At 48.4% G+C, this 15,073-nt stretch overlaps 1 protein-coding gene across 1 annotated transcript in view; it reads left to right on the forward strand.

The window, feature by feature from the left end:
* TTYH2 (tweety family member 2) overlaps positions 1-15,073 on the forward strand; it is an 81,315-nt gene that overhangs the window by 55,513 nt on the left and 10,729 nt on the right. The window contains exons 4-12 of the mRNA XM_084837573.1: positions 634-854; positions 6,376-6,471; positions 7,475-7,547; positions 8,566-8,635; positions 9,851-9,906; positions 10,478-10,570; positions 11,056-11,148; positions 11,260-11,402; positions 12,422-12,607. Of these exons, the coding sequence (XP_084693699.1) occupies positions 634-854; positions 6,376-6,471; positions 7,475-7,547; positions 8,566-8,635; positions 9,851-9,906; positions 10,478-10,570; positions 11,056-11,148; positions 11,260-11,402; positions 12,422-12,607 (1,031 nt within the window). The remainder of the gene's footprint in view (positions 1-633; positions 855-6,375; positions 6,472-7,474; positions 7,548-8,565; positions 8,636-9,850; positions 9,907-10,477; positions 10,571-11,055; positions 11,149-11,259; positions 11,403-12,421; positions 12,608-15,073) is intronic.

Below are 15,073 nucleotides of genomic sequence, written 5' to 3' on the forward strand. Positions count from 1 at the left end.
TGCATGGGTAGCATAAATTCAGATTATAACCATGGGGTGGGGAGTTTTAGCATGCAGACTACACATTGGCTGCACCAGAGCTTGTACTTTGGAAAAGAGCGCCTTGTTGTGGGTATCTGGTTGAGACCAGTTAATGGAGAGAATTTACTTACAGCACATTATAGCCATCCTCTTTGTTCGCAAGTGGGGGCAATTCAAGTGGTACAAGTGTAGTTTTTTGGCTATTCATCCAGTGTATTTATATGTGGAGTGATAACTCTAACCTGCTTTAGGGATTGTGACTATAGAGCTGAGGTGGTGGTAACTATTCTGGTTTAACTACTTATTCTAGTATGCAATATTCCGTGTGCTATGATTTGCATTCTAGTGAATAATAATAATAATAATAATAATAATGGAGGAGACTCAGTCAAAATCCACTGTGTGTGTGTGTGTGAGAGAGAGAGAGAGAGAGAGAGAGAGAGAGAGAAGCGGGGCGGGGGAGGAGAAGTAATTGGAGGAAACTGCATGGCCTGTTAAGACCAAAGGGTAAGTCAAGCCAATTTTGGCCTTCCCTTCTACCCATAGAAAATATGAGTGATTCAAAGATACCAGCCTGCTGGTTCTTCTCATAGGGTCTATTTGTCTTGCCAGGTCTCCAGTACCACTACACAGATGAAAGTAGCTTTGGAGCAGCACCTGGCCCGGCTGAATGAGATCTTTGCCATCCAAAGCGACTATGTGCAGACACTCAAGTTCATGCAGCAGATGGCAAACAATATTGTGTTGCAGCTGTCAGGGCTCCCTGTCTGGGGTGATGTCACCGTAGACCTGTCCCAGATCACCAGTGAAGTCAGCTACGTGGAATATTATAGGTAAGTGAGAGTGGATGTCACAAAGGGAGAGATACATGGCCAGTCAGGAGACATCACAGTTGCTTTGCAACCTGCTGTGTCCTGTTGGCGGCAGTGTGAGCCAAACAAGAGTATCTCAAAGGCACAAAGGGGTTCCCTTTTAGGTTCATGAATTATTGGGAGGAGCCGTAGCTCAGTGATAGAGCACCTGCTTTGCATGCAGAAGGTCCCCAATTCAGTCCCCAGCATCTCCAGGCAGGGCTGGAAACACTCCTGCCTGAAACCCTGGAGAGCCACTACTACTGAGTGGCTGGATCGCACAACACACCAACCCACACTCAAAGTTGAGTATGGGTTGAGCGTGAGTTGTCATTGAACTGTGGGTAGTTGTGTTGTGTGAACCCAGCCACACTAACAAACCATGGTTTGTCAGTCATGAACAATCCATCAAGAGAACCAATGGATCAGGTTTGGATGAGCTGTAGTACCCATGGGCGCCAAGCTGCTTATGCAACTCCCACTCGGGGGTTATTGTGTTGTGTGAACCCAGTGAACACTTGACAGGTGTGCATGAGACAACAGCCCCCGAGTGGGGGTTACATATTCAAAATGGCAGCCACACACACCACTGCCTTACCCATGGGGCTGTCTTATCGTACAAACAGCCCCATGGTTTGTTGGGTTGTGAACTGTGGGTTGTTTGTGGTTAACAAACCATGGGTTCACACAACACAACAACCCATGATTCAACAACATCCCATGGTCAACAACAACCCACACCCAACCTATCCGCCCCCTGGAGTGTGGGTGTTTGTGTTGTGGGAACCCAGTCACTGTAGGCAATAGATGGACCAATGGTCTGATTCAGTACAGCGACCTGTGCTTCATGACATCCCCACAGAGGAGGTGGGGATTCCCTCTCTCTCCTTCGCACCTCCACCCACTGTGGGCTTGGTTTTTATCTAGGAGTTTTGTGACGTGCATGGAGACCTGTCAGGGAATGGTTGGAAAGAACATGGGTTAGGGGACGTGGCTGTGCCCTGCTTCCGCTCTCTCATTCTGTGGGGGCAAGCACTAAATGAGGCCACTTTTCCAAGGCCACGTTATGCATGTGAGAAGGTGGTGAAAGAATGGTAACATTTCCACCACATCAGTGCATATCAGTGGTAACTTGAGGATTTTCATCTGCTGTGGTAATGGTGAGTGTAGAATCAGGAGACAGCAATAACTCGTCAGTGAATTGTGGGCGTGGGAAGGGAGAGCCTGAATCACTGTCCCCATTCTCTATGGCCCCTTTTGCCTGGATATTGATTCTGAATGGCAGCAGGATTATGCCTGAACAGATACCCACATCTGAGTTTGCGCAACAGGGAGGACAGCACAGCTCTGCTCTCTGCCCTTGTCTGTGGGCCCTTGGGGCATTTATCTGGGCAGGAATGACGTGGAGGGGGGCGTCTGCGGCCGTGGGGAACCTTGGCCTTGCTAATGTACTGCCTTGCCCTTGTTCTCCATCCAGCTTTGGCGCCTTCTTCCCTGACCCCACTGTTTTTCCGTCATGCCTCCAGGGTTTTGTCAAGGCCTAAACCAACATGTTTGGCATGTGCACCCTTCAGTGTTCAACAACACCCTTTAAATGGAAGGTGTTCCTTTTGATCGGGTTTACCTGTCAGTGACATTTCTGCTCATGGAGACAAGCTAGCATTTTGCAGAGGCGGGTGGCACCTTCTGTCTGTGCTGGGCAATCGTGCCAGCAGTGGCTCTGAATAGAGGAGCCCCATGGCACTTACACACACACACACCCTCCACTCAGATGTCAGAGCATGTAGTCCAAGTCAATAGAATTCCAAGGTAAAAACTGAACCTGCCTGCAAGTCCTGTATCCCTTCGGCATGGGAACACTTTCTGGACTTGGAAATGCTCTTCCCGCTGTTACACAAGGCTGAACCTCTCTGCGCACACAACGCTTTGATAGAGCTCACTAGGCAGCTATGGGAACATGCCATTCAGTGAGTGGCCTTCCAAGTCAGTAATGTGAGTAAAGTCAGTAAAGCAGCAGGGGTGTGTGGGGAGTTATGGCCACCAAATCTATGGCCATTGATTAAGGCCTGAATAATTGTGAATCGGCATGGAATGGAATGGAATGGAATGGAGGCTGCCCCTGGGGATGATACAGCACTTGGGGGCTTGGCTTAAAATAAAGGGGAAATGCGATCAGTTTGGGGGTGTTTCCTGTTAACTGGGTTTGTATAAAAGATTGACGAGGTGGCTGGTGATAGCCATGCTCGGTGCTGTCAGAAGATTTGTCTAACCAGATTTCTTGTTCTTGTTCAGCACATTTGGTTGTAGTCCAGGGGCATGGGAAGCTTGTAACCTGTTCTGATGTCTGCTGGTCCAGCCACATGCAGGGATAAGCTCAGATCTGGTATGGGTTTGTGCAGTCTGCGTGACTGGCCTCTCGTCCTCACTGGGCAGCTGTCCATAGGCCTTTCATCTAAGAATTTTGTTAAGCACAAAGTTTCCCTTAGATGCTGAACTATTCAAAGGATCCATAATACTGTTGCAATCTTGTTGCCAGCTGGGTTGTTTTAAAATGCAAATAGGAATACTAGATGGTGGCATTTTTAATAATTATTTACACATCCAGAAGTATTAGCAATTCCTTTTAAAAAGAAACTTCAAAAACTTTCAGTCTTGCTGGCAATCTTTGGTATTGTGTGTGTTTTGGAATAAAGGGTGCACGTCAGGAGCTGGGAACATGTCGCCCTCTGGATGGTGTTCGACTGCAACTCCCACCAGCCCTCACCATTGGCTCTGCTGGCTAGGAATGATGGGAGGACAACGGCTAGAGGGCGCACTTTCCCACTCCTGGTATACCTAAAATGAGGAAATGCTCTTGTCTTGATGAACACTAAGAGTGAGCTTCCCTGGAGAATGTTCACCAGAGAGCTCAAGTGTGGCAAGGCTCTGTTGCCTTTTAAGGCTCTGTATTTGGCCCTTCTGCCTGCATAAGGGCTAGGAAATGCAACCTAGACCAGGCCCTGGCCATAAGTTTCACATGGCTACTGAGTGAAGAGTTCACCTGGTTGTTCTGTCATGCGGCCAGATGGATTTTAGAACATAGGAAGCTATGTTATCCCAGGTCAAACTGTCTGTCTGTCTAGTGCAATATTGCCCACTTTGATTGCCAGCAGTTCTCCACGGTCTTTCCCATCACCTGCTCTCTGATCCTTTTAACAGGAGATGCCAGGAACTGAACCCAGGATCTTTTGCATGTGAAGCGTGTGCTCTCCTATTGAGTTACAGCGCCTCTCACAATTGTCTGGCCTGTGGTGTCTCATGATGGTCTGAAAATAATCCTGACTATGCAGCAGAAACGTATATACCTGCTTCACTGCGTGGCCAGCTCTAATGTACATCAAATTCACCATAAAGTTTTTGGTTGAGTGAGGTGGCCTTCCAGTTTATCGATCGTGCTGCCTTATTGTATGCTTTCAGAAAGCTGCCCACACTAGGCTGTAAGTGTTAAGAATGTGTCATTGGAGGCCAAAAATAAGGTTGGAGAACCCCTCCCTGCTGACAACTGGGGGGGGGGTTCCCCTTCCAAATTTAGCACATCCCCCGGAGCAGTGACATTCCAGCCTTCAGCATGCTTATGCCCAGCTCTTAGCCGCAGCAGAGGAATTTTAATTGGGTCCTTTCTGACTTCAGGCAGTGATTAAAACACAGGAAGAACCCACTGATCTCACCCCTCCTCTCCTCTGTAGTGTTAATGAGGCAGAAAAGCACTGGCTGCAAATAGAACCAGAGCACAGCAGTATCAGCAGGGCGGGAGGGATCAAAAGCCCCTCTTTCGCCAGTGACAGGAGAGGAGGACTTGCTCATGTGCCGGGGTGGGGGTGGGGGGATGCTGCAGCATGACACAGAGTACTGTGCAAGCAGCAGGGTATGGTAGCTCTGTCTGACCCTTCGGAGCAAGGGGCGCATTAGGAAGCCAGAGAAGCTACTGAATCTAGGTAATCACTATATCTAAAACTGAGTGTGTGGGTGGGTACTTTTCTTTTTTTTAAAGAATTCCCTGACAAGGAACAGTGAATTCTGCAACCGGTATAGATTATTGAAATTAAGTGCATTTGGCTTTCTCCATAAACAGAAGTAGGATTATGCAAAGAGCTATGCAGGGTGGTGGATCCCTGCTCCTTGGGTGTTCAGCGCATCCTGCCTCTCCCTTGCCAGCTTCCGAGGCTGCACCTGGCATTGTCACCCACCCCTGAACATATTTTCACAAATGAACTAGAAATGCTATGGTTCTCAAAATGGCTGGATTCTGAATTGCTAATAAGGGATTGCAGGGTAGGACTGAGGCTGGAATATTATGAAGAACCTCTCAGAAATGGTTTTGTCTAGTTGTCACATGAGGACTGTTGCTTTTGTGCCCTTCTTGTGGGCATCCTAGAAGGATCTGGCTGGTCAATGTATAGAAAACGTGCTGTACGAGACCCTTGGACTGAACTGATGGAGTTGTTCGTATCAGGGAAGCAAGACAAATCCCTTAATCTCACTGTAGGTAAACTATCTTGGACTACCTCTTGGAGTAATGAGCGACTACTCAAAGATCTCAGCTGAAGCAAAGGAACCTTGATTTACAAGGAGGCAGACAGGATTGTTCCAGACTTGCTGTCAGGCAATACCTTTATTAGGGCCAACCAAAATGTCCCCAAATAGCGAGCAAACCTTTGAAGTCACCCTCAGACTTGGAACTCTTCATCAAGCTGCATGTGAGACAGGATTGTTGTCACCTTATTCTAAATGATTTCCAAGGACAACTGCATACATGCACTTTGGACATAGCAATAACTAATTTTCTCTCTGCATTATGATGCCTACCACACACAAACAGGGCACATGACCCAAAGCTAACAACCTGCTTCTCCATGTAACATGCTTCGGCATAATGATGCCAATAAAAATAAAAGGAGCTGTTGCATGACTGCATGTCTTTTTTTTCATAATAAAATAGTGAGGACTAGAGCCATATAACATCCATAAATACTTTTGTAAGGAAACACTCCAGTAAGATTTTATGAAAGCCTACCCCAAGCAAAATTAAATCCCCATCACCTCTCTGTCTGTCTGTCTGTCTCTCTCCCTGTCTTTCTGCTGGCGTACCACAAGGCTGTGCCCATGCCCAAATATCAGCAACACAGCTGTTAGTGATACTTTCTACTGCAAAATGTTAATGAACTGTGTTTTTGAAAGGGAAGTAACAGAACCTACAGAGCCAGTGTTGAGGGCCCATGGGAGTTGTAGGCCAAAACATCTGGAGGGACACAATTTGCCCACCAGGGGAAGGGAGGTTGCCTTTCTCAAACTTGGATCATTGTGGAAATGCCATGCTGGTGCTGTTGTAGCAAATCCAGCGATGCTGAGGGGATGCAGTCCACCCAGTTTAATATTGGTGGTCTTGCTTGGATTTCACCATGCCCTATCCTGGATGGGGTTTCTGCAGGTTGCTCCAAGACTTGCCTGTTTCCTGTCTCCACAGATGGCTCTCCTACCTCTTGCTGTTCATCCTGGACTTGGTGATCTGCCTTATTGCCTGCCTGGGTCTTGCTAAGCACTCCAGATGTCTGCTTATTATGTGAGTACACACAGTCATGGGGGGGGGGGGTCAGTGTTTAGTGCATGGACACACATAGTGCCCAGGTACCTGACACTGTCCAATTGTCTTAGAGGCAAAGAGGGTGTTCTTCTCTCCCCACCCCCCACCGCCTATGAAGTTTAGCAAAGGCCTCCTCGTGGGGCTTGTTAATTCCGTATCTTGCTGCCTTGGAGGAATGGGTTTCTTAAAATTAATGTGGTTGGTATGGAACTGATAGAGCTGTTTGATGCTTCTTGCATTCTATTTTCTAAAGTGATTCAACACACGTGCACGCACACACTCACGCACCCCACAACACCACCTTACTCTGGAATTGGGGCTCATCTCAACAGTGATGTGGCCATGAATTGCTTCCCCCTGAGGAAAAGCCCTTAGGTAATATGAGCTATCTCACAGATGAGAAGGGCGGTAAGGCATTTCTCACCCACATGTTCCAGAGAACTCCCCAGACTCCATTTTAATTGTGGCATCTGGTGGTTTGAGCTGTCTTTCTTTTGTCCTCCTCTTAGCAGCCTCTCTATTCCTTTGCATGACTGTGGCTGCAGCCTGGACAGACTAATAGGGCAGAATGAAGGATGACAGATTAAGATGGAGGCTTGTAAAGACTGCATGCTCACAGGCAACTGCTTTCCTTTGTAGCACAGGACTCCTCTGCTCTGCCCATGCCACACTCCTGATCCACTCACTGTTTACCTCTCCTGACGTCAGAGCTCCGACATCGGGGAAGTAAGAGCTGCGGATCTTTCCTTGGGAGCAGGGAAGGGGATCTAAAATCAGATCTCCTGCCCCCCCCCCTCCAAGGTTGGATCTCTGTCTTCAACCTCAGAGCGGGGAGATCCAGTCTGTCCTATGCCCTTTGGGATACTGTCCCAAGGACCATAGGGTTGCAGCCTAAACGGTAGTGGAATTCCTGGTTCTCAGTCTTGCCCCTTTCTCAGTGAACCCCACTTCTTCCCTCCTTCTGTTTGCCTTTTGTCCACAGGATGCTGTGCTGTGGGCTTTTCACGCTTATTCTCAGCTGGGCTTCCTTTGCGGCAGATGTTTCGGCAGCAGTGGTAAGCACAGTGACTGAGACAGAGCTGTTCGCTTCCTGTCTCCCTAGGTCAAAGCTGGGCTTGCTCTGAGAGCGGAACCCATAGCTGCTCTGGGTGCATCTTGATGGCATGTGTGCATCTTTTGTGCTCCCTGTCTGGCTAACCCAGTAGTTCTTGCTGGTAATGGAGGCCTGTCTAGTCTGGGCTTTCCAGCGTGTAGCTGATGTTTAGATGCACTGAAGGCAGAGCAAACACTTTGGCCCTCTTGCTAGGGTGCTGCAGTCCTCCTTGCATTCGTGTTTCCAGAATCATATAGTCTCTAGGTTCCCTGCTCATTTGTGGCTAACATGTTTGCAGTGGCAGAACCTCACTGTGAGTACAAAGCGGCTGGTTACGAAGGTGTGAGCTGAGTGATGTTGACAGAGTGCTCAGCTTCAGACTGAATTGGGCACAGGGAAAGCTGGTGACAGCATGCCTTCGGCGCTATCGGCCTCTTGGGTACACCAGCCCTCTTTGCCCAGCTCTCGTTATGTGCTGTTCAGGCAGGGCTTAGGGCTTGTGCATTTTCCGCAGCTAGGTTTGGGGAGGGGGGAGCAGCAGGATCCTCATGTCTTTTCCGCCATTCGCAAACTAGGCTGTTCCATTTTCTCAGTAGCTGGATGCATCAAGGAGATCCACTTGAACAGGTGGCCTTTTACTAATACGACAGCCTCCTCATCGCTTGGCTTTCATTCACCACCCCAAAAGTCTGACTTTGTGGCTGCGGGAGTTATCATTCATGGTGCCAGAAGCACCTCCTGCACATCGTTTCCCCACGTCTATGAACGATGTTCATTCAGGAAAGGAAGGGGAAGAGTAATGCTTAAATACACCTTCATAGAAAGCGTCAAGGTCTTAAATTTGGATGCGCATTCTGCCAGGGCAGGTTTTATATTTGGGAAATGCAAAGGCCAGTTTCTCAGCCTTGGGTGCAGGACCTCTCCCAGCCCTGCTGCTGGTCATCCTGGCAGCTCCCTTCTGAAAGTTCTGATTCCCACAGGGTACCAGTGACTTCTGCATGGCCCCAGATAAGTTCATCGTGAACATGACAAAAGGGGACCTCAGTGCAGGTAAGGGCATTTCTTTTGGCACTGCTTTGGTAATGTGGGTGAGCCCGAGAGTTAGCTGGAGAGGAGTGTAACTGACTGCAGTCTGTAGTGCCCTGCCACCACACTGCATAAGCAGGCATTGCTCTCCCAGGGGCCTCTCTGGCACAACCTTCCCCAGCCTTGGGCCTTCCAGATGTTTGGGACTCTTAACTCGCATCCACCCTAGCCAGATTAGCTAATGGTCAGGGATGATGGGAATTGTTGTCCAAAACAGCTGGAGGGCACCAGGGTTGGGAAGGCTGCCCTAATGTATGGAGCTCTCAGGGAGTCATGCTGCAGACTTGGATTGAGAACATGCATAGCTGTGGAGAGGTTCCCCTCAGATGCAGCGATGCTTGCATCACGGTTACCTTTGGCTTAAAGACTATTCAGCTTAGTTAAGAAGGATGTTTTCTTAGCCCACTCCCCAGCTAATCCCCCTATCCTCTGTTGTCTTATCAGTTTCATTTTTGCAGCTGATAAATGTGGAAGTGAAGAGCACTGTTGAACCTCCTTAATTGCCTCTCAGCTACTGATAAACACAGAAGCTCTTCTTTACAGCCAACAGTGGACATGAAATGAGAACCCAGGGTACACGTTTTGGTCACTTGTGCTTCAGTAACATTTGTGCTGTTCCTTGCATAGCACACATTCAAAGACGTAGCCTTTTCCTCTGAGGCTCTTAGAGAGCAATCCTATGGCCGTTAGGCACTGTATTTTTTGGTTTCTGGGAACTACGCTCCCCTCTCTCACCCCCCTTGTAGCTGGCGCGGTTCTTTCCACACCGCCACCATCTCCGCGCTTGTAAATGGAGTGCAGAGAGGGTGAAAACAGGGTGTTCCTGAGGGCAAGGAGGGGAGGAGATCATGGAAGCTGTTTTTGACAGCTTCCTATCCGGTCTCCAGGCCCCATCCCTGCCCCTCCCCAAAGCTACAGCTAAATACACAAAAACGCGCATCCACAAATGCAAGGCAGGCGAGATGGGAAGGAGAGGATCTCCTCCGTCTACCCTGCGTTGGATAGTATAGACCATTTCAATAGGATTGTGCCCTTAATGAATCAGTCTCCTCATAGGGGTTCAGGCATAGATGTTGCATTCAAAGCTGACACAGTTCCAGTTTGGATTAGGACTTGCTAAAGTTGTGTTTGGCTACTATAGGTGCCACACACTAACCTCTGACTAACTTTGCTTTGTAGAGATCGTACAGTACTACCTGTATTGCAGCCAAAGTCTGACCAACCCCTTCCAGCAGGTAAAGTACTGACCACTTGCAAGCACTGGTGGTAAATGCCCTCCACTAGTATGTCTCCAGTCTACCTGGAGTGGGAAGAGGAAGCCATATTTTCATTCTATGAATGAACTTGCCATTAGATGATAGGTTCCATTTATGGGTGGGGAAAGTTTGTGAACATTGCCTCTATTTTAGCGAATTCTGTCTAGAAAAGGAATCTTCCTTGTGCGGCCTTGGCAATTACATTGCAAGATCCATCCCTGATGCCTCCTTATGGAACCCATGTGGCTATGGCTTCCCTAAATCTCAGCATGTCCTAGCAATCTATACCTCTCTGTGGGAAGAATCAGCCATTCTGGATAAACCGTAAAATGCTTCTAAGAGAGCCCTTTGGTAAAACAGCTTTCACAGGAGGAAAGGGGTGTCTGATGTTCTAATTATTACTGCAAAAGCAGGCAGGGGGTTGGCTCTGAGGATTTGGAAGGCACTAGTATCAGTATACTTACTGCAAGATTGTGAAGATCTCCCGGACTTGGGATTCAAGACCCTGTGAACAAAAGATTGGCTAATGCACCATATTCCTTGTTTGCAGGCCCTGACCATCTACCAGCGCTCCCTCACGACCATGCAGATCCAAATTCAGGGCCTTGTGCGGTTTGCTGTACCTATTTTCCCTACAGCGGAGGTAAACAACACAGCACTGTATTATGCTATGGTACAATGGTCCTTTTGTGGAGGCTTCTATGGTACTTACAACTAGAACTGGTGGCTTAAGGAAATCTGCACCTTCTGTTTTCAAGAAGAGGGTATGCCCCTCATGCAGTTGTTAATTGTGTGAGGGATAATGACCATATAGGGCTATAGTAATATGCTGGCTGAGGGATTCTGGGAGATGTAGTCCACCATCTGGAGGACACCAGGTCAGAGGAGGCTGGGCCATAGGGATGCTAGTAACCAACAACAGCACAAACAGTAAGAGTCCTGAGCTCCTTCATAGCATTTTGCGACATTGTACTGGGCTATGCACTCTAGTTTTATCTCCATTTCTGGTTGTATTGGGGAAGCATATCCACTCCGGTATGGCTGCTAGGCCATCCTACTGGATATGTAGTCACCTCTTTCCTCCACTGTGAATATGCCACTTCCGTCACTGGTTCCCCTTTGCTGCAGAAAGACCTGCTTGGCATACAGCAGCTTCTGAACTACTCTGAGACCAGCCTCCACCAACTGACTGCCATGTTGGACTGCAGGGGCCTGCACAAAGTAAGCACTATAAGGCGCAGTGTGCTTTGGGGTCATGGTCTATCAGTACCTGCTGGCACAGGACTGAGACACTTCCCCTCCTCTCTGTGTTTTCCTCCTCTCCAACTAAAGGATTATCTGGATGCCTTGATCGGGATCTGCTACGATGGGGTGGAAGGCTTGCTCTACCTCATTCTCTTCTCTCTCTTGGCTGCTGTGTCCTTCTCCACTATCATCTGTGCCGTACCACGCGCCTGGAGGCATTTAGCCAGCAGGTAAAATGGACTAGCCTCCCAGGGACTCCCACACACTGGGGGCCAAATAACCTTGCTAATTTAGGGAGGGTTTTAAAAATGGAGATGAATACAATAACAATTGGTGTTGTGCATCTCTGTGTTTAAACATCTGGAGCCTCCATACACTTGCTGCCTGGAACAGTGCAACCGGAATCACGGGCTGATCTCTTCATTCTCCCTCACCATGGGCTAGAGCTGTGCAGATTGAGGGGGTCCTATCAAAGAGCCTGCAGAAGGATCCCAGATTCTACCCAGTGGAGGTTGGTCGAGGTTGCCTAGGAGCCTAGTTTAGCTAGCACGACATGAGGTTACCTAGTAACGCTCCCGCGTGGCCTCCTGGAAGCAATTTATGGGCCCGTAAGTTTGTTGCTGACCAGCAGCCTCACATATCTATAAGTCCCCTGCACTCATACTTCATTTGCCAGGAAAAAAGCAGCAGTAAGAGGAGGAGACAGGCTTGCAAGCAAGTGTGGGAGAGGGAGGCAACAAGGGAAGGTTCTCCCCACCTTCCTCCATCTCTTGCATGCCCCTTTCTGGGTATTTTTGCTGCTTGTAGCATCAGTTTCTGCAACTTGCAAGCTCCATGTCCTACTTCCAGTACTAAAACAGAGGTGAAGGGAGCACCGCGAGATTCTCTTTGTGCTCCTGTTCAACATGTGAACCAGCCTTTGGGCATGAGTTTCCATGGATACACTTGGGTTTCCTGCCATGGAACAAGACAGAGGAAGCTCTCAGTTTCAGGTGTGACTGCTTCTTTCCTAGTCACTACTGTTGCTTACATGAGAGACCGTTCAAGAAAGGGATCTTTAAAACCAACTGAAATACCAAATTCTGCCTCTGTCTCCTTCTTTTGCCAGTATATCCAGTGAAGCAAACTCTTCCCCAGCACCAAGATGTAACCTTTGTCTCAGTACATCATGACCTTCTGCTGGGCATGGCCAGCGGTTGAGGTGGTGTCTCAGACCAGGTGTTACTGGATTCTTTTCCCTTCTTCTCAGAGACCGGGATTATGACGACATAGACGAAGAAGACCCCTTCAATCCACAGGCCCGGCGCATTGCTGCCCACAACCCCACCCGTGGGCAGCTCCGTAGTTTCTGCAGCTATAGTAGCAGCCTGGGCAGTCAGACAAGTCTTCAACCTCCAGCACAAACCATCTCCAATGCCCCAGTGTCTGAGTACATGTAAGTACAAGATGCCTAGCAGTGAGTCAGCAACTATGCCCATATCCAGGACTGTGGGGTTCCCAAGGTCCCTGCAGAGATACTCTTAAGCTGTTTGGGTGCCCTAGATGCCTGGGTGTGCCTCCCATCCTTAGCTCTGTCTACTCTGGTACCATCTGCCCCTGCTGGGACTCATGCTGCTTTCCATACTTGCTTCCATTGCTCCATTCCTCTCTGAGAACCACTGTGTCTCTCCATCCCACCCTCTCAACAACTGGCAAACCCACTGACCCTCATAGACTTTGATATGTAGGACAGATGTTCCAACCACCCTGTAGATGAGCCAGCTGAGGATCACTTAATGATGTTAAAACTCTGGAGACTGCCTTCCCATTAAAAAAAGCCTTGCAAGTCTCACTTACAAGATACGGCTCTATGCAGCCTTTTTAAAAGAAAAGCCCATGGATGCAGACATTGAAATGCTAATAGCTAGAGAAGAAGTGTGGGAAAAAGTTGTTGCCATAACAGATAAAAGGGATAAAGCACTACTGCTTTCTGGACCAGAGGTTGTTTGCTGGTATACTGCAAGCATTTGATTTCACACAGAGCATTTTGTTTTCCATACTGTGTTAACATCTAAGTTTACATCCTCTTTTATCAAAAGGTCATTACCCACTTACATATATTTGGCAATGCATTATTTAGGGAATAAGAAGCACATGTTTTGAAATGGCTCCATCAGGCTGCCACTTGATGAGGGAAGACTTGCCACTCCACTCCTCCTTGCTCCTTCCTATCCGTTTATTTATGTACGGTGCCAGTTCCCGGTGCATTGAAAGGGTATGATCAATGAACAGCAATAGAGGGAAGGAGAGGAAGAGGTTTAGGTCCATACTGCTGCACCTTAGAACAGAGGTAGGCAACCTTTTTGGACCTTTGGACACATTTGGCAATTTGAGAAACTGTCCCAGGCACCACCACAAAATGGCTGCCATGAGGTGTGGCTGGTCACAAAGGACACGTAATCTGCCCAAAAGACTGAGTACAAGGCAGAGGTAGGGGCTGAGCCCCAACACACTAAACAATTCCTTTGAACCCACAGCTGGTAAGAAAATGTGTTAAATCTTTTTGTTGGTTTGCTTGTTTAAAGTGAGAGGGTACGTTAGGAGCTGCCAAGAAAAGTGTCAGGGGGTGCACAGGTGCCCATGGTCACCACGTTGCCTACCCCTGCATTAGGAGGCAGGTGTGGCTATTGCCAACCTTTCCAGGCACCTCTTGTAATATCCCATTAAAGACGACATATCATGGTACCGCTTCTCTGTCCCCAGAAAGTAGCAGCCATGAAGTGGAGCTCGGGTGGGGAATCTCTGGGTGATGTCATGTCACATCTTCTTTAGCCAAACATTACAAGGCAAGGAGATGTAGGTTGGCAGAAGTCATGTGTACCTTGTGTAACAAGTAGTTTGGACGTCAGCCAGCTGTTGAAGATTTATCAGCAGCAGAGTCAGATGCTGACAGTCTTTCCTTTGCTTAGATGGATCTAACACTGGATTGCCTTACTGAAGGCCGGGGGGGGGGGGGGGTTGCACTGGAATAGATGTGTGAGAAGTTCTAGAAGAGGGTCTGTTTTCACAGATGATCCAGGAGTATCTCTTATCTGCATTTGCCTTCATGCCTGATTATTCTGCTCAGAACCTTTTTAAAACACCCCTTGTAACTAGCATGATTTCTATGCTTTATGACACCCCTTGTATCAGTATGTTTTTATGCTTTATGACATCGTATGCCCAAATAAGCCCCGCTGCGTGAAAGGGAAGGTGGGAGCTTTCTAGTTTGGCGGCTGCAGGAGCAGAGCATTAAAAGCGCCCCCACTCAGGAGCAGCCAAAGAAGCCCCAGCCCTGCTGCCCAGCCTTGGAAGTGGGGAGGACATGTACAACTGCCCGGATTGCCCCTGCCCGCCTTTGCAGCTCCGAAGCTGGGAGGAAGGCTGAGGCTTATCAGTTGCTTGCCAGACGGGAGCAGCACCCTTGCCACGGCGAGCGTGGTGGCTGAAAACGTGGAAACCTGGTCTCTAGAAAGATCACTGAAGTCCAGATGAAACTGTAGGATTTGCGTCTTGAAGCTGCCAAACAATATTTGTGTGTGTGCCAGTTTCGAAACTACTGAGGCCAAAACGTTTCTTGTTGCGTGTTCACGGTACATCTTAAAAGCGAAAGAAAGTGAGATTTGCTTTCCTGCATGTTTTTCCCCAAATGTAACTTCAGAAGCACTCCTTAGTCTGCCTGATCCAGATTTGGGACGAGTGGAAGCTGATTCAAATGCACGGCTTCTGACAAGCTGCAGTAAGTCCTTGCATGGAAAAGTGCCACCTAAGACTATATGACCACGTGCAAGGAGCTTCTGACATGTGGAAAAGCTTTTCAGACAAGTTTAAATCAGGGATGCTACAGTCCCATGAAAGGTCTGTACCACATGCATAGCTTGCA

This window comes from Heloderma suspectum, chromosome 2 (genome assembly GCF_057233095.1).
Source record: "Heloderma suspectum isolate Gila_16-S chromosome 2, 16-S_ref, whole genome shotgun sequence".
NCBI lineage: Eukaryota > Metazoa > Chordata > Lepidosauria > Squamata > Helodermatidae > Heloderma > Heloderma suspectum.